This window comes from Rhincodon typus, chromosome 21 (assembly GCF_021869965.1).
Source record: "Rhincodon typus isolate 14 chromosome 21, sRhiTyp1.1, whole genome shotgun sequence".
NCBI lineage: Eukaryota > Metazoa > Chordata > Chondrichthyes > Orectolobiformes > Rhincodontidae > Rhincodon > Rhincodon typus.
The window spans coordinates 11,728,467-11,755,716 of NC_063352.1; the positions used below are offsets into that span (position 1 = coordinate 11,728,467).

The 27,250-nt window shown below is 41.2% G+C and overlaps 1 protein-coding gene across 1 annotated transcript in view; it reads left to right on the forward strand.

The window, feature by feature from the left end:
• Positions 1–14,508, forward strand: part of pitpnc1a (phosphatidylinositol transfer protein cytoplasmic 1a) — a 146,835-nt gene extending 132,327 nt beyond the window's left edge. The window contains exon 9 of the mRNA XM_048609682.1: positions 11,625–14,508. Coding sequence (XP_048465639.1) covers positions 11,625–11,890 — 266 coding nt within the window. The 3' untranslated portion in view covers positions 11,891–14,508. The remainder of the gene's footprint in view (positions 1–11,624) is intronic.
• Positions 14,509–27,250: the final 12,742 nt, after the last annotated feature.

Here is a 27,250-nt window from a genome sequence, read left to right on the forward strand (position 1 = left end):
AAGATGCCACCACCAGACACATATTCCCCTCCCCTCCCTTGTCCGCCTTCCGCAGGAACCGTTCCCTCCGGGACACCCTGGTCCACACTTCCTTCACCCCCAACAACCCCTCACAGCCCTACGGCACCTTCCCCTGTAACCGGCGAAGGTGCAACACCTGCCCATTTACCTCCTCCCTCCCCAGTATCCAAGGGCCTAAACATACCTTCCAGGTGAAGCAACACTTCACCTGCACTTCCCAGAATCTAGTCTATTGCATTCGCTGCTCACAATGTGGTCTCCTCTACACTGGGGAAACGAAGCATAGACTTGGCAACCGCTTCGCAGAACATCTATGTTCTGCTCGCAAAAAAGACCCTGAATTACCTGTTGCCTGCCACTTCAATGCACCACCTTGCTCCCTGGCCAACATCTCTGTCTCTGGCTTGCTACAGTGTTCCAGTGAAGCCCAAAGCAAGCTGGAGGAACAACACCCCATTTTGCGCTTGGGGACCCTACAGCCCTCCAGACTTAATATTGAATTCAATAATTTTAGGGCCTAAACTCTCCCATGTTGCAGTCCCCCACCCCACACACCAGGCCTTGTTACCCCACAGCCTGCCATTACACACCGCTGTTGTTAGTCACTAACAGTCCCCATTAACCACTATTCACCCTCCCAGCCTGATTGTTAGCAACTCCTTTGTCTGTCCAACTGTCTTTCTCTCTCTTTGGGCTCTATCCTATCGTTTACTCCCTCCCCCACCCACCTCCCTATTTTCTGCATATAAACTGACGTTTTCCCAGCCACCATCAGTTCTGAAGAAGAGTCACTGGACCCGAAACATTAACTCTGTTTTCGCCTTCACAGATGCTGCCAGACCTGCTGAGCTTTTCCAGCAACTTTGTTTTTGTTCCTCAGTAATACATTGCTCCTTAAGTAGAGAAGGCAGAGAAGTGAAGGGAGCAGATTGAATTATTATGTAGCACACTTGTCCTTGTAGCAATTTCAAAAAGGAGGAAAAGCAACAGTGATGGAAGTAGCTTTGACAGAGCCTGTAATTATCTGATGAAATGCTCACACTGCGGTGATCTGTCAATGATTAAGCTCCTTTTTGAGGCAGTGACAGAAACTATCATGCGATGTTTACATACTTAGTTCTTCTGCAGCGATTTGTAGGAAACGGATTGAATTCTACTGACAGCTACGTTCTGTTCAGTTTAATCGAGTTGAGTTTTGGCTCTGGATCACTCAGATGGTCCTGTTTCCAGAGAGTAGCTGATTGTGCCAGGTCTTCAGTCTTTATTCATCCGTGATGGGATGTAGAATTTCTTCCCAAGGTAATATTTATTGCCGATTCTGAATCGTCTCTGAGATGGTGTCCCCACGCATCTGCTACTGTTCATCTTGTCAACAGATCAAGCGAGACATGCTCAGCAGCAAACTGCTCATTGATGTGCAGATTGGGTTCTATCACCACCACTCATCCTGAAGGACACCATCTCCTCCAAATCATGCACCATTCACACTTGGAGATATCTCATCGTTCCTTCGGTGTTCCCGGGTGAAAATCCTCAAATTCCCCACCCTAACAGCACTGTGCAGGTATCTGCACCCTGTGCATTGCAGCAGTTCAAGGTGGCCTGCCTTGCCAGCGATGCCTACACCCCAAGAAAGCAGTTTTAAGAAAGATGGCAGAGACAGTGGATTTGGAGGATGCTGTTAAAGGAGCCTGGGCCAGCTGCTGTAGTAGGCATATACAGTACACATGACTGTCACTATGTGTTCATGATGGAGGAGGTGATTGTTTAAGGTGGTGAATGAAGTGTCAGTCAAGTCCCGCATGGTGGCATGGACTCTCTAGAGGCTTTATGGAGTTGCATTCTGTGCAGAACATTCAACCGCATTCCTGCCTTCCTGACCACAGTTTGTGGTGGCACTATAGTGCAGGACTGGAGTCGCAGTTTGGCCTGCACATATACATGTGCACATTGCTGTTACTAAGGAATACGGTGAAAAAGCCTGACATGAAGGCAGCTTCACAATCACTTTAATTAACACCTGTTTTAATTGCCCTAGTTTATTTTTTCAAATCCAGTTCAAATTCTCAAACCACTTGGATTTGAACGCACTGGATTTCCTAATCCAGTATCATCACACTGTGTCCTCTCTGTCATCTGAAGGGCTCATCAAGATAAACTCTATCTGACGGGGGAACAGCCTATGGGAGGGTCAGCCATACCTAAGAGACCATCGTGGAAGAGCTGAAATGTGTAACTGGAACATTGACACAATTAGTACATGTAGCACTATTCAGACAAGACCAGGGTGTTCAGATTCATTCTCCGATTCAATGTTTCTGCTGATATGCTGCAGTGTTGCTGGAGAAATGATAGAGCTGTTGCAGTTCACATTACGGGAAATGAGATCAGGTTTTGATTTCAATGGAAATTGGGTGATTTCTCTAATAGAGACAGGGTCCCTGACTTAGTCAAAATGATGACAAAGACCCAATTCTGGAAGACCTGCCCCTGAAATTAGCACCCTTCAATTTTTAGGGAAGTAGGAGAGGAGGTGAAGGGAACATGAACAGGTTGTAATTTGCATGTCTGTAAATCAGGCAACAGCATATGAAATCAGATCCCGTTTTCACTAGTGGGATGTCCAAAGCAGCATTTATGTACTTTTAGTCTATCAGGAGAAAATGTAAAATTTGCTTAGTACTTTGGAGAGCTAGGGTATGCTTTCAGAAAGATAAAGGACCTTTTGGATAGGTGCAAGGACACCTTTGGGAAGGTCAGCTGCATTTTGGGATTGTTAAAAGTAGACATGGGTTTTTTTTTTATTCATTCACGAGATGTGGGCATCTCTGGCTAGACCAGCATTTATTGCCCATCCCTAATTGCCCAGAGGGCAGTTAAGAGTCAACCACATTGCTGTGGGTCTGGAATCACATGTAGGTAAGCACAGTAGTTTCCTTCCCTAAAGGGCATTAGTGAACCAGATGGGTTTTTCCCGACAATCGGCAATGGATTCATGATCATCATTAGACTCTTAATTCCAGATTTTAAATTAATGCAAATTGCACCATCTGCCATTATCAGGGATAACACCACGAGGCCATTGCCTACACCTAAATTGTGTGTGAAGAAGAATCTATAAACTTACTCCCACTGTCAAGTTGTCAATGGAGCTGTCAAAGCCATTTAAATCAACTGCCCTTTAAATTATTGAACAAACCATCCACAGTGTTAAAACAAAATTAGTGCTCGCTACATCACTCTGACTGTTGCCTGAGGACTATCATTATGGATTTGGCCTGCATCACCAATTTTATAACCTGTCCTTCTCACAGTTAAGCGCCAGTCAGTTCACATTTTGATTTACAGCTTTTAAGGTCTTTGAAGTGGGACTATGATTACAAATATTGTTTGTATACGGGATTATGTAGTTGAAGAAAGTTAAATTAAGATTTTGTTTTGCTGTTGAGAGTGCTCTGTTTTCAATGACAAATGCATAAATGAATACCAAGGAACATTATTTCATCTCAGCATGGGTCCTGGGGTCTGTCAGTCGTGGATACTGAGTGAGTTGGCATGAAGGATGTAAGGGGAAAGGGGATGATTTCGTGTGAGTTGGCACGGGGATTGTAGAAGGCCATGGTGTTCGTTGGAGGAGACATGAGGTTGCATGGGGTGACATGGGTGGTGTATGGGGAAAATGCGAGGGGTTAGGGCTGTTTCTTGTTTTATTCTTTTTTACTGCAGCTATTTTTTTTACTTCTTTTGCTGCAACAAAATGTCAGAGCACTGGGCCAGCCTTTGTCACAACCTGTCTCCGTAGTCGGTTATCCCTATGACTGATCTCATTCCAGGGCAATGGGCTGGCCAACATGCACCTGATTCCTGCCAATCTCCTCAGATCAAAAAAACTAAGACCATCCAGAGCACATGGTTCCCACATGGAGTCGTAGAGCTAGCAATTCTCCCGGTAATCAGAAGCCACACCTCAGGGCAATAACGTTATTGATCACATTACTAATTGAGTATTTTTCAGAAGTAAATTTTGGCTTTCTAAGTGACTTGCTATCCTGAAGTGAATTTTGGTCATAGAATCCACATTCCAGATAACATAAGACATGCCTTCTTGGAAATTCCAAACCGCATGGAACTTGAGGTCAATAGCCTTTGAAAATGGTTGAAAGAGAAGTAAATGAGCTCTCCCAACGTTCTGTGAGGTTTGACAATCCACCTCCCCTCAAACTTTCCCTAGATTTTATCATTCTTGGAGAACTACATTCACTGGCACTGATGTTAAAAAGGATTCTTCACTAGTTTCATATCTCACTTGTGGCTAGAAACCACAGTCATGTTCTGTAGCAATGAAGGTCATCAGGTCATCTCTGAAATACTGATCTGTAAAGACATGACCATTCTTTCCTTTCCCATCATCCACCCAGAACTGTTTTAAAGAATTAAGCTGCATTGCCTGCCACCTTCCCATTAATCCAGACAGAATCCCTTGCCTCCCGTTATGCCGAATGAGAAACGATCCCCAGGTCATCTATCTCCCACCAGCAGAGAGGGGTACCTGCCAAAACCCAGTGTTTTGATAGAACACTCTTTGCAAAGTCTGAAGATATCTCCATAGCTTTTGTTAACAAGTACCAGATTTCCAACTTTTTATTGGCACCAGGCCAGGGAAACCCTTTCAATGATTAATGATAGCATTTAGCAATAATAAATATGTTTGAGGGTCATTTTAGTGTAATTGCACATCCTTGTAAGCCAATACAACAACCCAGTTATTGCACTTGATCTATCTAATGATCATCTCATGTTCACAACATCATAATCCACTTCTGTAGCAGTTCTTGATTGCCTCAAAGTGGCTTCAAGCAATATTTCAAAAGCCCTCTGCTATAGCCTTCTTTTCAGAGTTGCATAAGACAAGTAAAAGAACATTTTCAGTCTAAAGATGTGTATCCCTGTGCTAGTACACTTGTCAAACCACACATCCATTTGCATTCCAAACTTTCTTATTATGATTTCTAGCACCTAATTCCAAATTTTAAGCACCCCTTTTCTGAGATCTGCTTTGAATTTGTATTCCATGTTGGGTTTTTTTTTTCACATTTTCTATCACTTGCCATTTAAAACCTTATCAACCCTAACAAAATCTCTCTTAGTCTTAACTGTTTCTGTTCTGGAGAATTGAAGCTTCCCTAATCTTTTCTCATGCTTCCTTGCTTCCACTGTTGCTGCAGTTCTGCCCAATGCAGGTCTATCCTTTAAAGTGTGCCAATGAAATATACGGCCAATTATAGGAAGGATATTATTAAGCTGGAGAGGTTCAGAAGAGGCTTACAAGGATGTTGCTGGGGATGGAGGGTTTGAGTTATGAGCAGAGGCTGGATAGGCTGGGACTATTTTTTCACTGGAGCGTAGAAGATTGAGAGGTGACCTTATAGAGGTTTATAAAATCATGAGGGGTATAGATAAGGTGAATGGCAGGTGTCTTTTCCCTCAAGTGTGGGATTTCAAGACAAGCGTCAAATTTTTAAGGTGAGAGGAGAAAGATTTAAAAAAGAACATGAGGGCTGATATTTTTAGACAGTGGTTTGTGTGTGGAATGAACTTCCAGAGGAAGTGGAGGCTGCAGGTAAAGTTACAACATTTAAGTACATGAATAAGAAATGTTTGAAGGGATATGGGCCAAGTGCGGACAGATGGGACTAGTTTAGTTTGGGATGATGATTGGCATGTAGGGTTGGACTGTAGGGTCTGTTTCCGTGCTGTATGACTCTATGACTCAATGTTCCAGCGTTGTCTTACCTCAGATCACAGAAATTTGACTTGTGTAAGCTCTTAAGAGCTGAAATTAGTTTTGGTTAACAGTGCAAGAAGGGAGATGGTGACTCAGCTGCCTGCTGTATCCCCATCCATGTTTCTTTTCCACTGTTAGGTTTAGATCAGCACTAGCCATACATAACTGCATCCATGTCCACTTGCAGTAACTGATCATGACAGAACTGAATCAGCCATATGGTCTTTATTTTCTGTTTCTTTTTTAGTCCTCATTTCAGTTCAGATAAATCAACATTTGTGTGATGCCAGCAAAACAACATGCAGTCCTTTAAAGGAATGAGCTTTTCATAAACATTACATACCATAATTATTATATCTTGAGTGCATTTTAAATGTGTATACCACAGCTCCAGTAGCTGCAGGTGATAGCTACTGGTGCTGATTTGTACGTTGTGGGTCCTTGCAGAGGCTAATCTGCCACTTCAATTCTGACAGCTAATGTGAAAAGTGACGATTCTCACAAAGACAGCACGTCTTTTTTGTACGTGTTCTTCATCTTAAGACAAGTTGACAGCCTAATTTTACAGTATTTTGCTGAAAAGGTGAAATGCATTTAGAGCCGCGCAAGTGTTGCTGAAAGACGGTTGAAGAACACTTTTCATTCAAGTGTCATCTTTATTTCTTGTTGAGTGGTGTTCTAATCGCCAAAGGGAATTTGATTACGTTTGACATTAACAAAGAAGTAAATGCTTCAGTGGGTCTGTCAGACTCTGAAGGAGGAAGAACTCAGCTCTGTTTTTTGATTGTTGCTTTAACAGAGATTTCAGAAAATGCTGAAATGTTCAAGGATTGTTGTCTTTGATTGGACCTGGTGAACATTTGCAGCATGAAACCTTCGTATTTCTGTTTATCTCTGAACCAAGTCATTTTTTAATGAGAAGCAATAGAATTAGAAGCAGTTTTCTGTTGTTGCAATCCCTTTGAGACATAACATTGCAGGCAATTTCTTCTTCTATTCTTCCATCCCTTTTTCTTCTATTATTAAGACTGTGAATTGCTAGCATCTTTTTCTTCAAACAGTTCAGCACAAACTTATCTGAAGGAGATGAACCTTTGATAATGCTCGTGACAGCACACAATTCAAGTTGGAAGAAATTTCGAGCTGACAATTTTTATGGTTCCCATTTTAACTTCTCTCACCTACATTTTCGCAAACTTAATATTTCATGGAACGTGGGAGATATTGGCCAGATCAGTATTTAGTGCCTGGCACTAATTGCCTTTGATGGCCCGGCTTGGTGAGGCTCTTTCACAGGATAGTCAGAATCAACCACTGTTACTGTGGGTCTGGAATCACATAAAAACCACACCTGGTTAGGATAGCAGATGGCAAAAGGGTTTTTAAACATCAATCAATGATAGTTGTTATGGTCACCATCACTGAGATCAACTTTTATAGCTCCAATTTATTTATTCAATTCCACGGGGTGCTTCGCTGGGATTTAAACCATGGCCTACAGAAAATTGCCTGGGCTTAGTGGGTGGCATGGTGGCTCAATGGTTAGCACTGCTGCCTCACAGTGCCAGGGGGTTGGGTTTGATTCCATCCTCGGGCGACCGTCTATGCCTGGGACGCTTTGTCCCCATTGTCTGTGTGTGGCTTTCCTCCTCCAGTCCAAAGATGTGCAGGTTAGGGTGGATTAGCCATGCTAAATTGCCCATAGTGTCCAGGGATATGCAGGTTTGGTAGATTAGCCATGGGAAATGCAGGATGATAGGGTAGAGGGGTGGTCTGGTAGGATGCCCTTTGGAGGGTTGGTGTGGACTCAATGGGCTGAATGGCCTGCTTCCACAGTTTAGGGAGTTCTGTGATACTGGATTGTTAGTCCCATGACATTACCACTATGTTACTGTCTCCCCCCTACAGCATGCTGTCTTATGTCATACTTTCTTTGACTAAATCCTCATTGTTGTGAAGGAGACCAAAACTGGGGGCCAGAACTGGAGGGTAGTAAATCTAATCGAAAATTTAAGAGAAACATCTTTACCCGGAGGGTGATGAGAAGGTTGAAATCACTGCCACATGGAGCAGTTAAGGCAAATAGCCCAGAATGTATTTAACAGGAGGTTGGATAGAGCTAGAAAAGAATTGAAGTAATGTTTAGGGCCATTTGGACCGTAGACCCCAGGACGCACTCATCGAGCAGAGTCACCTTTTACCGAGCTGTATAGTCTTTTTTTGCAAGTGTGAAGCCCAAGGCTTTGGGAGCCCCCTACTGGAATTCAGTAGGTTTGCACCCAAAAAATATCAGGACGAGCGCATTGAGAAGTCATGAACAGTGCATGAACCCAACAAGTTCTACACAGCTGACATGTTTCAAAAGAGTTACCAAAATAAATCTATTGAACAAGGCTGTGAATCTTATTCCAATGGTTTAGTGCACCTTTTGAAACATTTGGGTTCCAATGGGGACTTTTTAAGACCAGTTTATTCGGTATCAATGTCTTCGCTCTGGATCTCCTGTCAGGAATTTCTGGCAGCCACTTAAGAGTGTTTCCCCTACATTTCTGGTAAGGTTCTAGAGTTGGGTTGGGAATAATCCTGGGGAATTCCCACTGTCTGAATATTCAGACTGTTGCATTACATACAGCAGTAATGGTAAAGTTGCCACAGTCAAATCAGACAATTGGGTTGCTCTTTCATTAAAGAGTGATGAATGGCAGTGGTTTAACCTACAGGCCATCACACCTTAGAAAGGGGAGGCATTCAGGAGGAAAGTCCTTTGTTTTAACTGCAGCTAGTGTAGGAATTGAACCAACCCTGTGGGTATTACTGTTCATTGCAAACTAGCCATGCAGCCAACTCAGCTAACAAACCCCCAGGGGTAGTAATAGAAGAATTTTTAAAATTTACTTTTGGGGTACGGGCATCACTGGCTGGCAAGCATTTATTGACCATCACTAGTTGCCCATTGAGAAAATGGCGTTGAGCTGCCTTTTTGAACCTCTACAGGTTACTTGCTGTGGGTTGACTCACAATGCCCTTAAGGCAGGAATTCCAGAACTTTGATCCAGCAACAGTGAACGAATGATGATGTAGTTCCAATTCAGAATGGTGAGTTGCTTGGAGTGGAACTTTTGGTGATGGAATTCCCACCAACGTAGTGATATATTGATATAGGATGGTATATACAGATTCAGTGCATGTCATCTCATTCTGTTGTTTCAAGTTGTTTCCTTGTACATCATGAATAATGACCTGCAGAGAAAGCCACTTAAGTCATGAAGAGGTGTGTTTATTACTTAAAATTTTACAATATTATGGACTCATTTATAAAACCAGACGCAGAGAGGAATTGAATATCTGCCCCACTGACAGTAAAAATAGATTAAACTTCATTCAGGTGAGACTCTAGTCATGTGTCTGAGTGAGTTATGCAAATATTCATGTAGCTAATGAAGTTTTCTTCTGAACCTGTATGTAAGAGCAGGGTGCTAATCTAAGATACATAAAACATACTTCCAAGTGCTTTTGTTCATTAGGTAGTAGATATATTCATCTGGATGCAGTGGAGCTCTAAGGCTGAGGAATTATGGTGCAGTTCATCGGCTCGGAACGATGTTTTCTGGCTCCTCTTTATGTTCCACAGATGGAGAATGCTATTTTCTGATGAGAAAACCTCACTTTGATTTATCAGTGTGCCTGTGCCTGCATTTGTCTGCAATGTTATTCGCTGTTTCACACAATGTCAGACATTAACCCTATCTACTGTCAGTCATGGAACTTGTTTTAAAATAGGGAGAAGTTGCATTTATTCAGCACCTTTCACAATTACAGGGTCATCTCAAAGAATTTTATAGCCAATCCAGCACTGTTATAATGTAGGGGATGTGATAGTCAATTTGTGCACAGCAAGCTCCTACGGACAACAATGAGGTGACAAGCAAATCATACATTTTGAAGGGTCGCTGGACCCAAAATGTTAACTCTGATTTCTCTCCACGGATGATGCCAGACCTGCTGAGCAATTTCAGTTTTTGTATCAGTTTTACTGTTGTTGGTTGAGAGATTAATATCGGCCAGAACACTGGGGAGAACCCCTTGCTGTTCACGTAGTACCCAAGAACGAAATCAGAGCCTCAGTTTAACATCTTGCCCAAAATACAAGACCTCTGACAGTGCTGCCTGTTCTCAGTACAGCACTGGGAATGTCAGCTCGGAGTGTGTACCTGATGCTCTGGACAGGGACTTAAACCCACAATTTACTGACTTCATGGAGCCGTCGCTTTAGCGAAAAGTGTCTGGACGGCTTGTTTTCACTCATTTCCAGACCCACATGAAATGACATAAACCATATCAGATGATATTGATATTATTATGAAATTGATATCTCCATCCTTTGGTTGAGTTCCCTCCCTGCAATGAGAAAAGACTTCAACAGATGCCAGCTCCCAAGTTAAGATGCTGTCTCTTTCAGACAAAGTGCGTGTGAGAAATTCAACAGAGAGCTTTCTAACAAATCTTCCAAGCTGCATTGGAAAACATGCTGATTAGCAGCTCCCAGAATGAGAAGTTCCAACATCTTTCAACAAATGATCTTCAACACTCGGGGCTTCTCGAAAGTTCTGTACCACTGACATTGAGTAGGAGCTGTTGAAAGCTTCAAAACAACATGGCAATATACTAATTGGAACTAATCTTGTATCACTGAGTAGCCTTAAATTTCCCAAAATATTTGGTCTGGATATTGAAGGACTTGATCTGCGTTGTTTTGGAATAATGGATACCAATGAATAATGTCTTCCCCAGATTTGTGAATATGACATATATGAATATAACGACGATTATAAAGAAAGAACTGGCTTCCAACAGTGGGCAGAGTTTGTTGTTTCTTAATTGGGCCTTAAAAACAGATCTGGGTTTCTACTGCAGGAATTAAAGTACATTATTTCATTCTCCAACACTATTTTCCCCACCTTTTTGATTTTTTTTGACATTATTACAATACCCCACTGTTTGTAACTGGATGATTTTGTACAGTAGGTTATTATGGTTGTTTTTTGAAAATCACTGTTTCTTCTTTACACTGCTCCTATTGGGCAGAGTTTGTCATTTGATTATTTGGGAGAATTCTTTCACTGGTGGGAGATTAACTTTTTTAAGATAAGAGCTGGGTTCTTTTCCCAGGTGGTCATGGAGTCATATGGCATGGAAACAGGTCCAACCATAATCCCAAACTTCATCAGATAAGGAGGACATAATGTTCACCAGTATGCTTGAAGGATAGGTGGGCATCATGGGGTTTGGGTGCATTTTGTACCCTTCCTATTAGATTTTGATTTACCCCACCCCCTGCCTTGTTCCACCCTTTTGGTGGTGGGTTTTAATGAATGTTATAGCCCCCCCCTCCCCCACCATGGGTAATTGTTTTGCCATTTGTAATTTATTTTATTCACAAAGAACTGCGGTTGTCCTCAGTTACGAGTCTGTTCCTGGATAGGGAAAGGTTCTGGAAGGGGTCAAGGAAACTGGTGTTTGTGATAAATTATAGATTGGCAATAAAGCACACAAATCTCTGAAAAACTTCACTTGCCTAATTCATCCGGATATCAGCCTGTTTAATATGATATCGGAAGATGAGGTTGTCTATAAAGAGTGGGATTTTGTTTTGACTCAACAGGTGCAATTTTTCTTGATCTGATCTGAAGGGTTTGCAAAGACGATGGGCATAAAACCTACAAACCCTGCTGTACGCGAGAAGTTTTGTAAAATGCGGCTCACCTGTTGTTTCTTTATACCCCCTCTCCCCCCACCCCACCTCCGTTTCCTTTGGCAGATATGACGATGGATGAGGTTCGGCAATATGAAAAGCAAACGCAGGAAGCGACGAACGAGAAGATCGGAATTATGGCCCCCACTATCTCCGTCAGCGAAGCTGCCCAGCCTCCAGCCACCCGCAGTGCCCCTGCCAGTGCACCGTCCACACCGCTCAGCGGAGACCCACCCGATTTCCTCACTGTACCAAAGGACAGACCACGGAAGAAGTCTGCCCCAGAAATGCTGACACTGCCAGAGCTCAGAGAGCGCTCGTCCAATAAGTAATGCCACCTCCATGCCAGCCTGGGGGCTTCGTTTCTGTGAATTTCCAGTTATTGAATTTACCTAATGCTATTTAACTGAGAAAACAAAAAAAAAAGCCATCTGTTAAGGGGTTCTCTAAAGCTTTAGCCTGTAAAGATGTTGGGCAGTATCTTTACAACAGCAAGCCTGCATTAATACTGACTGGCCATTAAGATTAGCATTTTGAATTTGAGATAAGGATTTCAGATGAGGCTATGTTCTTTAACAGTATTTTACTACACTCTCTTTATCATTCCTTGTTAGGACTTTTAGGCAGACTCAGGACTTAGTATTAGCATGATTGATAGTGTACATTGTCACATAAATGCATTTTAGTTTATAACCTAGCCATCAATGCTAGAAAGGAGAAAGATGGAGTGAACCAAAGTCTTGCTGCTCAACAGGGATTCACTCATGGTGCAAGCTTACTCCTGTTTGCAAGCTTTAAGGAAAGCAGAATGAAGTTTCACACACACCCAATGAATCAAAACCACAAGGTCGCCACAGCATGGTATTCCCAAGTTGGTTATTAAACGTTTGATTTTATTGTCACATCACTTTCCAATAGTATTTGCGGTAAAGCCATTTCATTGCTGTGTGCCCCAATTTCTCTTCCCAGGCACAACATCTCCTCACTGTGTAAAAGCTTCAGTCTTCTCAAGGGTTGAGTCATGTTCCCATATCTGGGCAAGTGTCTCCGACATCCCATGGAAAAGCTTTCGGTGATGTTTGACACTTGGTTGACAGTGTCTCACTCGCCTCTGGCCATCCACCTGTCACTTTACGTTTTGTTTCTATTTGAATCTCTTTGCAATGATTGCCTCCAATTGCACCATCCGATCTGTCATTCAAACAGGATATCTCCCTTTCTGCGGTGGAATAAAACCTCTTTGCAATTGGTTTCTAACTGGAATTCATTCCTTTTTCTGGGACCTGTAAAGCTATGTGCCTCTCTCAGGCTTCCTTTCGATCTAGGATCTTAAATGCCTTTAAAATCCATTTGGTAACTAGAACTGAATCTCTCGCCCACGGCACCCAACCCCCCCCAGTCACAGGTCACCCTGTCTTGGATATAAATGAAGTCAATAGGTATTGGGTTGGAATGTGCAATTGGTTTGAGTCAGACCCAACAGAAAGGACGAGGTTTGTGGTTGTTGGATGCCGACCCTTTTGTTATGTTTCATTTCTCAACCGATGTGCGTTTTACAGTTGTGGTGCCACAGGCCTTGTAGCTTGCAAGTGAACTAAGCCAGTCATGTTATCAACAGACCCTCAAGAACTTGCAGTCACTCTACTTTGTATAACATTCCAAACACGGCAGCTCCTGAGTCACCAACACTTGCAAGACACAGAAAGGAAACGTGACTGGATGAAAGCAACAGTGGATCATGATGGGGACCTCCCTTGGACCTGACTGAAACAGAACTGTTTCGCTATCTTCTTTCCATGAGGAGGTTAACTGCTTCATTTCAGGACCTGGATTATGGTTTTTCCATCAGTTAGAGTTGATGGTCCAATATTCGATATCACTGATAATGCAGTGTGGTAGCCCACATCACTCACTCAGACTTTACATTTAAATGATCAAAGTATTCACCTTAATAAATTGAAACAGTTATTGTTTGCATCAGAAGCATGATTGTTTTTTTATTGGTAATGTTAATTTCTGATATTTCTATGAAGACTTTGAAAAACACAATTAATTTGAATTGCCCCAGATGGCAGAGCCTGTACAGTACTGTGGGAAGTTCCCAAGTGCTGGTTCAGGATCTCCCTTCGCACAGGCAAGAAACACCAACTTTTTTCACCAAACAGAGGAAATTCTAAGTAATTGGTCTAACAATCATGAGGCTAGACAATTGTTCAGACAAGGCATGACATCTCAGATAGAATCAAGGGGATAAAGATAATTTTTTTTTAATCACTTTTTTTCCAACATGACTCAATGGCAAAGCTTAATGCTTCTGGTTTTGGTGTACCTAAGACAATTAAAACAGAAGACTGCAAAAGTTTAAATGCAGCCCTAATTATTAATTTACCTGGGTCACTACGACTTGGAGGAAGTTCCCTGGCAACCTTTTCTTTGAAAATCTGATCTTACTTTCCGCATTCTTGAAACTGCTGTTTGTTCAGAGTGACTCATGTTGAAATGCACCTGTGCTATTCCTGTGTGAAGCAGACTGTACAATTAATGGCACTGTGTACACTTGCTACCTTCTACAAAAAGACTGCCTAACCCACTGAAATCATCATGCAAGGCTGAGTTAACATTGTGTATATAAGGAAATGTAATGTAAGCAGTTTTGACTGGCCTTCATAAGAGTCTGTTGCAGTAGCTGTAAATAGTACAGAAGATGTATAATTTTAGTTGAATGCATTAATATCACAGGAAGTGAAGGAATGTCTTAGCTTTCTACATAATAAATGTTGTTCATGGTGGTAAATGAATATATTACTACATATTAATGGTTCTTGGTTCTGAACTTTAGGGATTAAGTTATAGTTAAGCTTCATGAAGTGTACTGAAGAATAAGGGTTTGCTTATATTCATTAAGACCATTGTGTAGTTACTCTTTTAATAAAAGAAATGTGCAAAGCAATGATTTTGCAATGAGCTGTTTATTATATTTGAAGCCAATGTACTATTCTGTATGAAACAAATTGCAAACAAATTTTGTTTGTTATTTAAAGAGTCTGTTAATGTAAAGCCTCATTCTGTTATCATCTTTGATGGGTCAAAATCCTGGAACTCCCTCCTTCAATAGCCCTGTGGGTCTACCTGTACCAGAAGGACTGCAGCAATTTAAGAAGACGGTTTACCAACCACCTTCTCAGAGGCAGTTATAAAGTCATACAGCATAGAAACAGATTCTTTGGTCCAACTAGTCCATACCATCGATAATCCTGAACTAAACTAGTCCCACCTGCCTGCACTTGGCCCATATCCTCCAAACATTTCCTATTCATGTACTTATCTAAATGTTGCAACTGTACCACATCCACCACTTCCTCTGAAAGTTTATTCCACACAAGAACCACTCTGTATAAAAAAATTGCCCCTTTTTTTTATTTAAATCTCGCTCTTCTCACCTTAAAAATGTGTCTCCTAGTCCTGAATTTCCCCGCCCTAGGGAAACGACACCTGCCATTCATCTTATCTATACCCCTCATGATTTTATAAACCTCTATAAGGTCACCCCTCAACCTCCTACACTCCATTGAAAAAAGTTCCAGCTTATCCAGCCTCTCCTTATAACTCAAAACCTCCATTCTTGGCAACATCCTGGTAAATCTCTTCTCAACTCTCTCAGTATCTTTCCTATAACAGGGCGACCAGAATTGGACACGGTACTCCATGAGAGGCCTCACCAACATCAGTAAAGGATGAGCAGTGGATACTGGCCTTGTCTTTGAAAGAATGCAGGAAATGAAATAGGATTCTAACAGAAGCTGGTCCCACCTGACAAGACCAAATAAGACCATAAGAGCTAGGAGCAGCAGTAGGCCGTCCGGCCCTTCGAGCCTGCTCCGCCATTCAATAAGATCATGGCTGATCTTTTCGTGGACTCAGATCCACTTACCCGCGTTCTCACCGTATCCTTAATTCCTTTATTGTTCAAAAAAAATCTACCTTATCTTTAAAAACGTTTACTGAAGTAGCGTCAACTACTCCACTGGGCAAGGAATTCCATAGATTAACAACCCTCTGGGTGAAGAAGTTCCTTCTCAATTCAGTAACCCAACTGTGTTTCATTTTAGTGCTCATTTCAATGAAATTCCAAATTAATTCCAGTTCCTAGAAAGAAATGCACATGTGAAACAAACTGACAGCAAAAGCAATGGCTGTCTCATTAATTCAACTCCTTTTACAAAAATACTAGATGACAATCAGATTCAGAATAGAGTTACAAATTGAGGATAATTATGAAACTGCTGATATGGTAGAAATTCATGAACCTGAAATTTGGAGCTTAGATTATTGGCATTTGGGGATGCAGGAAAGAGCTAAAAAGGATTTTCTATATATTGCCCTGGAATTTGCATTAAGAATAATGGCCAGGTAATGAGTTATTACAGAGTTAGTCAAGCAACAACATCCAGCATCCGCAACTGCAGGTAAATGCATAAATCAGAAGGTCACAAACTGTGTAACACCAATAACTTGAGGGATTTCATTTGAAACACATACAATGTGTGAAATAGCTACCTTTACCCATGTGTCACTCGTGGAGCATACAAGAAGAATCCCGAACTTGTCCATTCAAGAGTAAGTTCATACTTTAACCAAGAACTGGCACTGAAAATTAATATTTTAAAATATGGAGTCTCATTCCTGAAGGTTTTAATTAATGTTGGAGATTTAAAAGAAAATAACAATTTTAAACTATTTATTTCCAGCTCTTTTAAATCAGTTCTCTCTTTATTTCACTTTCTGTACGTGATTTGACAGTGAATTTCTCGAACTTGTACATTCTGGTTCAAGCCTCAGTAAGGATTCTTCAAATGATCAGTTGAAGATGCACTCTGTTGTTCATACAAGAGGCATATTTGCTATAGAGAGCAGTGTACCATATCAGGTATTAAATTGCTCCTCAGAAGTTCACATGAACATTGGCAGTTTTAAGCATAACGAATAGTAAGCACCATCCTTTCATTACTGAGCACAAAAGCCAATTGATTAAATTCAAAATGAATTGGTTAGTCCTACGGACAAATCATCCTCGATCATTTGGAAGACCAGACTCAATAAACTGTAAGATCTATTCTCATTACTTGTTCTGAAAACCCTCCTGAACTGATCACCTTTACAGTGATTCAGCTTCTTAAATGCTTTTGCTAGTAGCCTTTTTGAGTTTCCTGTTGGTTTTCCAATGACTGCATTTAAAACTCCACTGGTACAACAATGGAATAGTCACAACTTTGATTATAAGCTGCACAAGCTGCCGCTTGGCCTTATTTCAGAGTTTAAAGTCTGTTCTGATGGAAATAAATCTTGCATCCATCTATTAGAGGCTACCAATCCAGGCTGGAATGAGAGTCAGGAGCTCCCCTGTTGTCAATGTAGCAGACAGTGAGTGACAGACTTGTTTTCTAGGCCAGATGACTATGTCAACTTTGCCCCCAGTGATGCCAGTCAGAATAAGCAAGTGCTTAGGTTATGTACCTCTGGCTCCCTTCCAACAGTTGCAAGTTTCTGTGCTGTATGACTCTATGACTGTAAGTTATCTGGGTATTGGATGTTATATTTCCACATTTGCAGATGAAACAAACCTAGGTGGGAGCGGGAGTGGAAGTTGAGGGTGTCAAGGCACTTTAAGGGGATTTGAAGAGGTCTTCAAATATTTGGCAATTGGAATACAGAAGTGCACTAATGCGTGGTTATCCACTTTTAGAGGAGAAAACAAAAATTCAGAGTTTTTCAAAACTATAGGAAGCTTAAGAATGGTGATCAGGTAGCTCTGTTAATCCAGGGTGGCATCATTAAAATAATCAAAGATGACCCCAGCTCAAGAGGGCAAGATTTGAATCAGTTGGGGAGAAATAAAAAATAGTATGGATAAGAGGTCTCATACAGGAGTGGTATATAGCCCCCCACTAACAGTAGTTACACTATGGGACAGAGTGTACAGGAAGTGATAAAGAGGGCATGTAAGAAAATTATTGCAATAAGCACAGTTGACTTCAAACCACATTTTGATTGAAAGAGTCAAATTGGAAAATCAGTTCATAAGAGTGTATTCAGGAGAATTTCGTAGAGCAGTACATTGTATAGACGACTAGTTATATGAAAATATGATAATGAACAATAAGACAGGATTAAGCAACAACATCATGGTAAGGAAGTGTCTAGATGACAGCAATCATTAAATAATAGATTCCATATCTGTTTTGAAGGAGAGAAATGTAGCATTTTAAATCTTATAAAGACTTGATGGCATAGCTAGCTGAGGTAAACTGGGAGATTAAGCTAAATAAACAGAGACTCCATCTGAATTTGGTCTTGGGATGGGGGGAGGAACATGATAGCATTGTGGATGTACCCCCTGCTTCATTAAATGCCCAAGGACTGCCTTAATAGACTTTCTTTCTGCTGGGAAGTCAGTTGAATCCATGATATAACAGTTCCAGGTAATCTTTCTGTGCCAGCATTCCTGGAGGTTTTTATGGAAGTACCTAGAGGGGTTTCTTTAGAAGAAGTCATTGCAAGTGGCAGATATTTAAAAAACTATATAATAACTCTCAGCAAAGATTTATGTCAATGTGAAAGAAAGGTTCTTTGAACAGGATACATCAACTGTGACTAAATAAGGAACTTAAGAATTGTATTGGGTTGAAAGAAGTACTGAATAAATCTACAAAGAATAGTGACAGGTCATAAAATTGGTCAGATCTTAAGAACCAATAGAAAATTACAAAAAAAAAAGAGATGAAAGTACAGTATGAGAGAAAGTTGGTTAGTAACATAAGTACAGTTGGGAGACAGTCTTTACAAGGATTTAATTAGGAAAATAGTAACTAGAGCCAGTCATTCAGATTTATTTCAGTGAATTTGATAATATTAAATGTGACACCTTTATTCAAACAAGGAGGGAGACAGAAAGCAGGAAACTATAGGTCAGTTATCTTAACATCCATTGTTTGAAATTTGTTAGAATTCATTATTAAGGAGGTCTTGGCAGAACGTGGAGAAAATCATTATATAGTCAAGCGGAGTTACATAATTTTGTGAAAAGAAAATCCTGTTTAACGAGTTTAATAGATATTTTTGAGGAACTAATGTGCAAAGTGGATAATGGAGAAGTAGTAGATGTTGTGTATGTGGGCTTCCAAAAGGCATTTGATAAGGTGCATCAATAGTTGCTACACAAGGACATGATGTAAGGGATAATATATTAACATGGGTAAATGTTTACATAGCTAGCAGGAAGCAGAGAGCAGGATTGGGTGGCACGGTGTCTCAGTGGTTAGCACTGCAGCCTCACAGCGCCAGGGACCTGGGTTCAGTTCCAGCCTCGGGCGACTGCCTGTGTAGAGTTTGCGCATTCTCCCCGTGTCTGCGTGGGTTTCCTCCCACAGTCCAAAGATGTGCAGGCTAGGTGGATTGGCCATGCGAAATTGCCCGTAGTGTTCAGGGGTTTGTGGGTTATAGGGGGATGGGTCTGGGTGGAATGCTCCAAGGATCGGTGTGGACTTGTTGGGCCGAAGGGCCTGTTTCCACACTGTAGGGATTCTATGATTCTAACCTGTAACTAGTGGAGTGCCACAGGATGAGTGCTAGTATCTCAACTGTTTACAAATTATTGCAACGATATGAATGGAGGAGCTGAATGTATCTGTACTAAATTTACCAATGGCACCAAGATAGGCAGGAGAGTAAGTTGTAAAGAGGAGATGGAGAGTCTGAAAAGGGATATAGGTAGTTTGAGTGATTGGGGGCAAAAAATACTTGGCAAAAGGAGAGTAATGTGGGAAAATATGAGCTTCAGCACTTAGTCAGGGAGAATAAGAAAACTTTACGTTGTAGTGGAAGTCCTTTATGACACAGATCAAGGCCAAGTTTGGGGACAAAGTTCCAGATTCACAGCAGCCATTTAACTAGACATCTCCACATGGTGGGTGAGGTGAGAAACAGAGACTCCATCTGAATTTGGTCTCGGGGTGGTGGGAGAGCATGATAGCATTGAGGATGTACCCCCTGCTTCACTAAATGCCCAAGGACTGCCTTAATAGACTATCTTTCTACTTAGAAGTCAGTTGCGTCTATGATATATAACAGTTCCAGGTAATCTTTCTGTGCCTGCATTTCTGCAGGTTTTTATGAAAGTACCTGAAGTGGTTGCTTTAAAAGAAGTCATTGAAAGTTCACTGTGAAGATTGGAGACTTTTTTTTTAAATAAGGTTTCTTGAAAATCACATGATTGGTGATAACTGCTTGCTTTGCCGTATACTCCTGCTAGAGCTGTTTTGAAAAACAGTGACTGCCCCGGAGAGGTTCCTGTTTAATCTGGTCCTGTTGAAGGGAACCCTGCTAAGAATAGACTGTGTCAGAGGAAACTTGCTAAGAACAAGCTGCTCAACTGATTGTACTCATTTCTGAAAAGAAAAGACTTTTGTTGAGTTCAGGGTGAAATCTTTTGAAAGAACGATTGAAGAAAAATCTTAAGCTTGTATTTCCTGAGCAAGCCATATCTGAAAGACTTGAGAGACAATTGTATATGATTAGTGACTTGAACACACCGGCTAGAATATTAAGGCAATAAAGTTTGGAACATTAAATGCTTTATCCATGTACCTTCAAGAATAACCCCTTCAGTCAAAGTGGTTTCGTGTGTGTGTGTGTGTGTGTGTGTGTGTGTGTGTGTGTGTGTCAGAGAGAAAGATTGTTTTAGGGATATTCAGTGGGATAAGCAGTTATACTTCTATATTACTGACAATGTACATTAACCATTTTTTATATCTTTATTAAATAAGTTTTGTTTTGATAATAAGCCCATAATTATGTTCATTTTGAAAAAAGCGAACGGATAGACCCATTGTTTAAAATCTGATATTGATAAGTTATTTAATTGGTCATCTTGAAAACTAAGAAAAATATTCTTATTTTACTTTGTGACCTGTGGAGGAATGGGATGTGAGGGATAATACACTTGTCATGACTAGTTTTAACTCTAATTTCCTTGGTTGACCTCAGATGGTGTATCCTTCCCCTAAAGTCCTTCTTACTTTACTGGAATGTATCTTTTCAAAGCGTTCAGAAATATCTCCTTAGATACCTGCCACTACACCTCTATTCATTGGCAAAAGATGAGAGATGTGTTATTGGCATCCTCCTTTGTATGAAGGTCACAATAGTCTCTTGGGATGGTAACCTGTTCAAACACAGAGATTAAATGTTCTGGATAAAGTGAAAGCCTATTGCCACTCAGTTCAATATACTGCTAATTTGCTTATAGCATAGTGGTCTCTTCGTATAGTAAATCTTCATATAAATCTTCAATTCCCATTTAAAAATAGAAGTTTTCTTATTAATCTGTCAAATAAAAATATGGTATGAATGCTGGAAATCTGAAATGTAAGCAGAAATTTCTGTAATCATAGATATTGCAGAATTGTTCAAATGCAAAAGGAGGCCATTCGACCCATCTTCAGAAGAACAGTCTTATTGGACTTAAAGCATTAATTCTGTTTCTCTTTCCACAGATGCTGTCAGACCTGCTGAATTTTCCCAACGCTTTCTGTATCTATTTCTTACTAACCTGGCCCAGTTGTAATGCTGCCTCACTTTTTGGACTCCAATAAAGCCATTATAAGGGACGTCCACTGTAGAAGTTGACTAATACACCAGATGGTAAGTAACTGCAAGGCCACATAGTTGAAGCAGTGATTACATTATTCAAGATGATCATTGCAACAATTAATCCGTGACCTTATAAGCATCCACAATGGACCACAGTTTGTCAATGAGTGCTTTAAATAGTTTGTAATATCATACAGAGTTGATCGTAGTATCAGCTCACCAGGTTACCCTCAAGCCAATAGCAAAGTTGCAAGAGGAGTGCGGAGAATGAAAGCATTGTTGAAAAATAAAAAGACTTTCAATTTACACGTCCTCTTTGAAATGGTTAAGATCTGTGTGATCGGCTCAAGGGAAGAAGACTGAGAATTCAATTCCCTTCTTTCCCATTGTCGTGTCATGCCTGCACAATATTGACTTGAAAAACACAAGGGAGAAAGAGAATGAGTATCATTCCAGTCAGATGCGGAACTGTGACAAACATCACAAAACCTGCAACTCACCAGACCTCTAACCACAAGAGCTAGTTTGGATTTGAGACCAAGCTTATCATGGACAAGAGGAAGAGATACAACACCATAGAACGCCTGCAATGTGGAAGCAGGCCATTCAGCCCATCCAGTCTACACCAACTTTCCAAAGAGCATCCCAACCAGACCCACCTCCTACTCTATCCCTGTAACCCTGCATTTTACACAGCCAATCCACTATCCTGCACATCCCTGGACACTGTGGGGCCATTTAGCATGGCCAATCCACCGAAACTGTTCATCTTTGGATGGTGGGAGGAAACCAGAGCACCCGGAGTAAACCCACGCAGCCATGGGGAGAATGTGCAAACTCCACACAGACAGTCACCCAAGGGTAGGATCAAACCCGGGTTCCTGGTGCTGTGAGGCAGCAGGGCTAACCACTGAGCCACCGTACCAACCCAAGGCCCCATCTTTTTCAAACCAAATAATGGTATGGTGCAACTTAGCAGACATCCATGTCTTCCTACAGAGAAGAAACTTTCTAGACAACAAAAGCAGTCATCAACAGTCAAACCGACTGCAGATGCCAGGTTCATCGAGAGATGTAGATGACAACCTGATTGTTAAACCAGGGGTTATCCGACATTACACTTCTGCCCAGCAGCATCTGAGAGACCACATGGGCACCTTGAATTCCCAACTTTCTCCAAACAAGTTTGAGAACATTTTCAGGTAAATAAGTGAAACCACAGCAGCAGTTGCTCCTGTAGATAAGAAATTACAGCCAGAGACATTTTGCGAGGCGATGCAACATCAGGGGTTAAGTCTGGCTATGTGGTACGCTAATAAGACACAGTGTGCATGTTTTGTGATCTTGTTCTTTCTTGTAGCCTCGTGGCAAGTTGAAGCTGCAGTAAAATGTTTCTGAAATAAAGAAAATGTTTTCTTTATTTCCTTCACTCCTGTGAATACTCCTTCACAGCACAAGCAATAATATTGCAGCGTTCGTTGTGTTTTAGGGCTGGAAGAGATACTAATAATAGGGATGAGCAAGGCCAGCACCAGGGTGAGATTTTTAAATTGCAGATGTCATCTAAAACTTTGTTGCTTGTATCCTAGCTTGCACCAAGTTACTTTCACTCACCCTACCCTCATGCTCAATGACCTGCTTCAGTTGTCTTTCGAACAATATCTTTTTAAAAATTTTATCCTTGCGTTCAAATTCATTCATGGCCTTACCCCTCCCTAACACTGTAATCTTCTCCAATATCTTTCTGCATTCCTTCAATTCTGGCCAATTATAAGTTGCTCATTGTCCTCACTAAATCATTGATGGCCTTTCCTTCAACTGTTTAGGCCATAAGCTCTGGAAGTTGAATCCGAAACCCATTTCTGGCTCTTGAATTTTCTCTCCCCTTTTAACTCCTTAGAAGCTATCTCTTATGTTTTCTTTGATTGGAATTTGGACACCCTAGCAAAGCACTGGTTATAATTCCAGTCACCCATCAAGATACCGTACACATCATTCACCGCCTATCAGTTATTACCCACCCTAGCAACTCACCAACTACACGCTTACCTCCTGCTACCAATGCCAGTGTACCTTGTTCTTATCTTCCTAATCTTTATTCTTTCCATTTTTATGTCTCTCCTTGCCAGTCCCACACACTCAAAGTTTTTTCGCTATTCCAAATGGCTTCCCTTTCCAAATAATCTGTGAAGCCCTTTGTACCTCTTCTTAAAGACAATTGTTTACAGGACGTGGGCATTGCTGGCTAGACCCAGCATTTTTTTTGCCCATCCCCAGATGGCAGCTAGAAGTCAACCATACTGCAGTGGGTCTGGAGTCACATGTAGGCCAGGATGGCAGATTTTCTTCCCTGAAGGGCATAAGTGAGCCAGATGGGATTTCTCCCCAGTGATTGGCAATGGTTACATGGGCACCATTAGGCCAGTCTTTTAAATTGAACTCAGATTTTGACCATCTGCCATGTTGGGATTTGATCCCATATCCATAAGGCTCCGGTTTGCTAGCACAATACCATTACCACTGCACCAGAGCCTCACCGTCTGACTCTACCTCCTTCGATTCCTGTTACTCTTTAGCACTGTAGCTTTTACCTGTATGAATCTAAAACCGCAAGATTTTAACATGTTTCCAAATGTACGAGTCACCCATGCATATTGATTCATTTGACATTTGAGAACTTCCTCCCTGAACAACCCTATTTTGCCTTATGTAGGAGATAGACCATTTCAAGTAACCACTTGATCCCTTCTAGTCAACTAGACTTTACTTAAAACGAAAACAAAATCCATAAGAACTGCAGATGTTGTAATTGCGTTCTGAGGAAGGATCACCGGACCCGAAATGTTAACTCTGATTTTTTTTCTTCACAGATGCTGCCTGGCTTGCTGAGCTTTTCCAACTATTTCTGTTTTTGTTTACTTAAAACAACTTGTATTAGCTGCACTTACAGTTTTGTCAATCCTTTAACATAGTGAGAGACTGCATAAAATCACATAAAATTGAAGATATGTAGACCTATCTCATCACTCACGGGAACCAATCTTCTATGAAGGGCAATAAACAAAATGTTAAAAGATTAAACCAACTCCTATCTTTTCTCTTTTGACTAATATTTCCGCAGCAGCACACAGTGTTCCCAAAGATGAATTTGTATCCAGGAGGACTCTATCTTTTCTCAATAACAAACACACCATCCAAAATTTCCCTCTCTCTTGTGAGCTCTTTCCTCTGGCGTTTATGTTTTTGTGTTCCTTCTGTTTACACAGGGAAGAGATTGCTATATTTGGAGGTTGGAAGCGAGCTCTATTTGACAGCTTGAATTCAGATTCACTGGCACCTCATTCAGTTGAATCTGGCTGGGTTTAATTTCAAAAAGCTGATTGCAAAAAACTCCCGGCATGGAAACATGGTTTTATTTTGCCGTCCTTCTTGTTGAATGAAGATTATCAGCAGCTAAGTATTGTGAAGACACACAATTTGCCTCTTCTTTTAAAAAAAAGACATGCTCACAATATGTATGTTGCTTGCAAGACCACCATTTATTCTACTTCCCTAGTTGCTCTTAATGAAGCACTTTATACCATGGTCTTCAGCAGTGCATGTGCTAAAAGGGGCCCCCACACTGTTTTTAAGAAGGGGGCTCAAAGATTTGGTCCCAATGGCAATGAAACAATGGGGAAGTCAAGATGGTGTGTGCGTTGGAGCTGGGGGAGTTTCCATCATCCTTCCTGGTACAGGTTTGAAAGGTGCTATCAAAGGAGGCTTGGTGAATAGCTGCAGAAGCTCCTATAGATGGTGCACACTCCCACCACAATGTGGCAGCGATGATGGGAGTACATGTTTCATGTGGTGGATAAGGAATTCCTCCTCATACATACACTGAAAGGAGATGCAGGAGTCATTCTAGCCTCCAAAATACAGTTTAATTATAACTCTGAATTCAATATAGGGACAGGTTTGTTCTTGCATCTTCTGAATCTTCTCCTATTGCTGGGAAAACCAGTCCTTTATTTACACTATAATTACAAAAACATAAAGACATTTATTTCAGTGAAAGTCGACAGTTGGTACGGAATATGCTTGGTACAATCAGTAGAAATTCTCTCTGCCAGACACCATTTATTTATCGTTGGCAGACTGAGTGGGATGTTTGTGCAGTGACAGATATAATTATGACACCAAATGGAGGACCATCCCATAACACTTGACCCTTAAATCATCTCCTTATGTTGGGGATGCCTTTGAAGAAATAGCTTGCAAGGGCCTTCTGGTCAAAGGGAGAGATGGTACAGGTAACAATGTGCAGCAGTTTGGTTAAGTTTCCCGAAGTGATGACCCATTTTGTAGCCACTTATTTGAAAGTTCTTCTCCTCTCTGATCATGGCTCTGACAGTAATGGAGGCAGCACCGTTGCTTTAAGCCCCCCCAGAAACCATCCTTTAAATGTGAGCCCCACTGGGTATCAGCTGCTATCCTCTCATGAGCATGTCCTTCAAGGGTCCAACTGTTACAATCTTGCTATGGGTCAGGCTGATGATCATGTTCATAGAATCCCTACAGTGTGGAAACAGGCCCTTTGGCCCAACAAGTCCACACTGACCCTCAGAACATCCCACCCAGACCCATCCCCCTAATCTACACATCCCTGAACACTACAGTCAGTTTAGCATGGCCAGTCCACCTAACCTGCTCATCTTTGGACTGTGGGAGGAAACCGGAGCACCCAGAGGAAACCTACACAGACACGGAGAGAATGTGCAAACTCCACACAGACAGTCACCCGAGGCTGGAATCGAACCCAGGTTCCTGGCGCTGTGAGGCAGCAGTGCTAACCACTGAGCCACCATGCCACCCCCAAACTGATGGGCTGAAAACAGCAATCGCTTCATCCCTAGGTGGTCTCAAACCACCAACCTTTCGGCTAACAGCTGGACACGCTAACCAATAGCACCACAGAGACTGGCCATGTGGACTTATTGATCCTAGATGGTGTCCACTTATTGAACGTTACACAAGCTGTGACCATTTGCCCACGTAAGTACAGCAAACTTTGTTTTATCAGGTATATTATGAACCGGCACTCTTGATAAACCAGCAAAAATTATATAACTCAAATTTCACAAAGTTCACTGTATTATTCTGTCTAATTATTGTAGATTTTTAAAATTTATTTAGCTTAATGTAAATATACTTGTTTAATCGAATGGCCACATGAAATATTAATAATTGATTAAATTTCAAGTCAATTTCTTCTCGAATATCTGAGGAGTCCGCTGAGGGTATGAGTGAGAAGGCTCTCTGTTGGTATGTTTTATTTAAGGCAAAGTTGCACTATTATTTAAGTGATTTATGCTGTAAATAAAGTATAACAGTGATGTGTATACCCACCGCGTTATGTTTCTGTTTCTTAGTATGTGTTTTTACATTGATTATGTGGACCTCTTGATTATCTGGAATATTTGATCAACTTCAGTCCTGGTCCCATAGGTGTTGGATAATAAAAGGCTTGCTGTATTGCATGGCAGTTGAATTGCTGAGAATACATAAACATACCAACAAGTGAGCAGAGGTAGGCCATTCAGCCCCTTGGGTCTGCTCCACCTTTGCAAGATCATGACTGAACTCATTGTAACCTCAAATCTGCATATCCTCCGACTCTGATGACCTTTCACACTCTCGCTTAGCAAAAATCTATCCACCTCTGCCTTAAATTGTTCAAAGATCTACTTCCACTGCCTTTTCACAGAGAGGTCCAAAGACTGTGACCCTCAGAAAGAAAAGGTTTTGTCTCATCTCTGTTTTAAATTTGTGACCATTTCTTTTTAAACAGAGAACTCTTAGTTCTAGATTCTCCTACAAGAGGAAACATCCTGTCCCAATAGAGTCATAGAATCATAGAGTCATATGGCATAGAAACAGACCCTTCAGTCCGACCAGTTCATGTCTCTCCATGTGAAAAAAATTGCCCCTTGTGTCTTATTTAAATCTTCCCCCCACCACCTTAAAAATATGCCCCCTAGTCTTAAAATTCCCCACACCAGGGA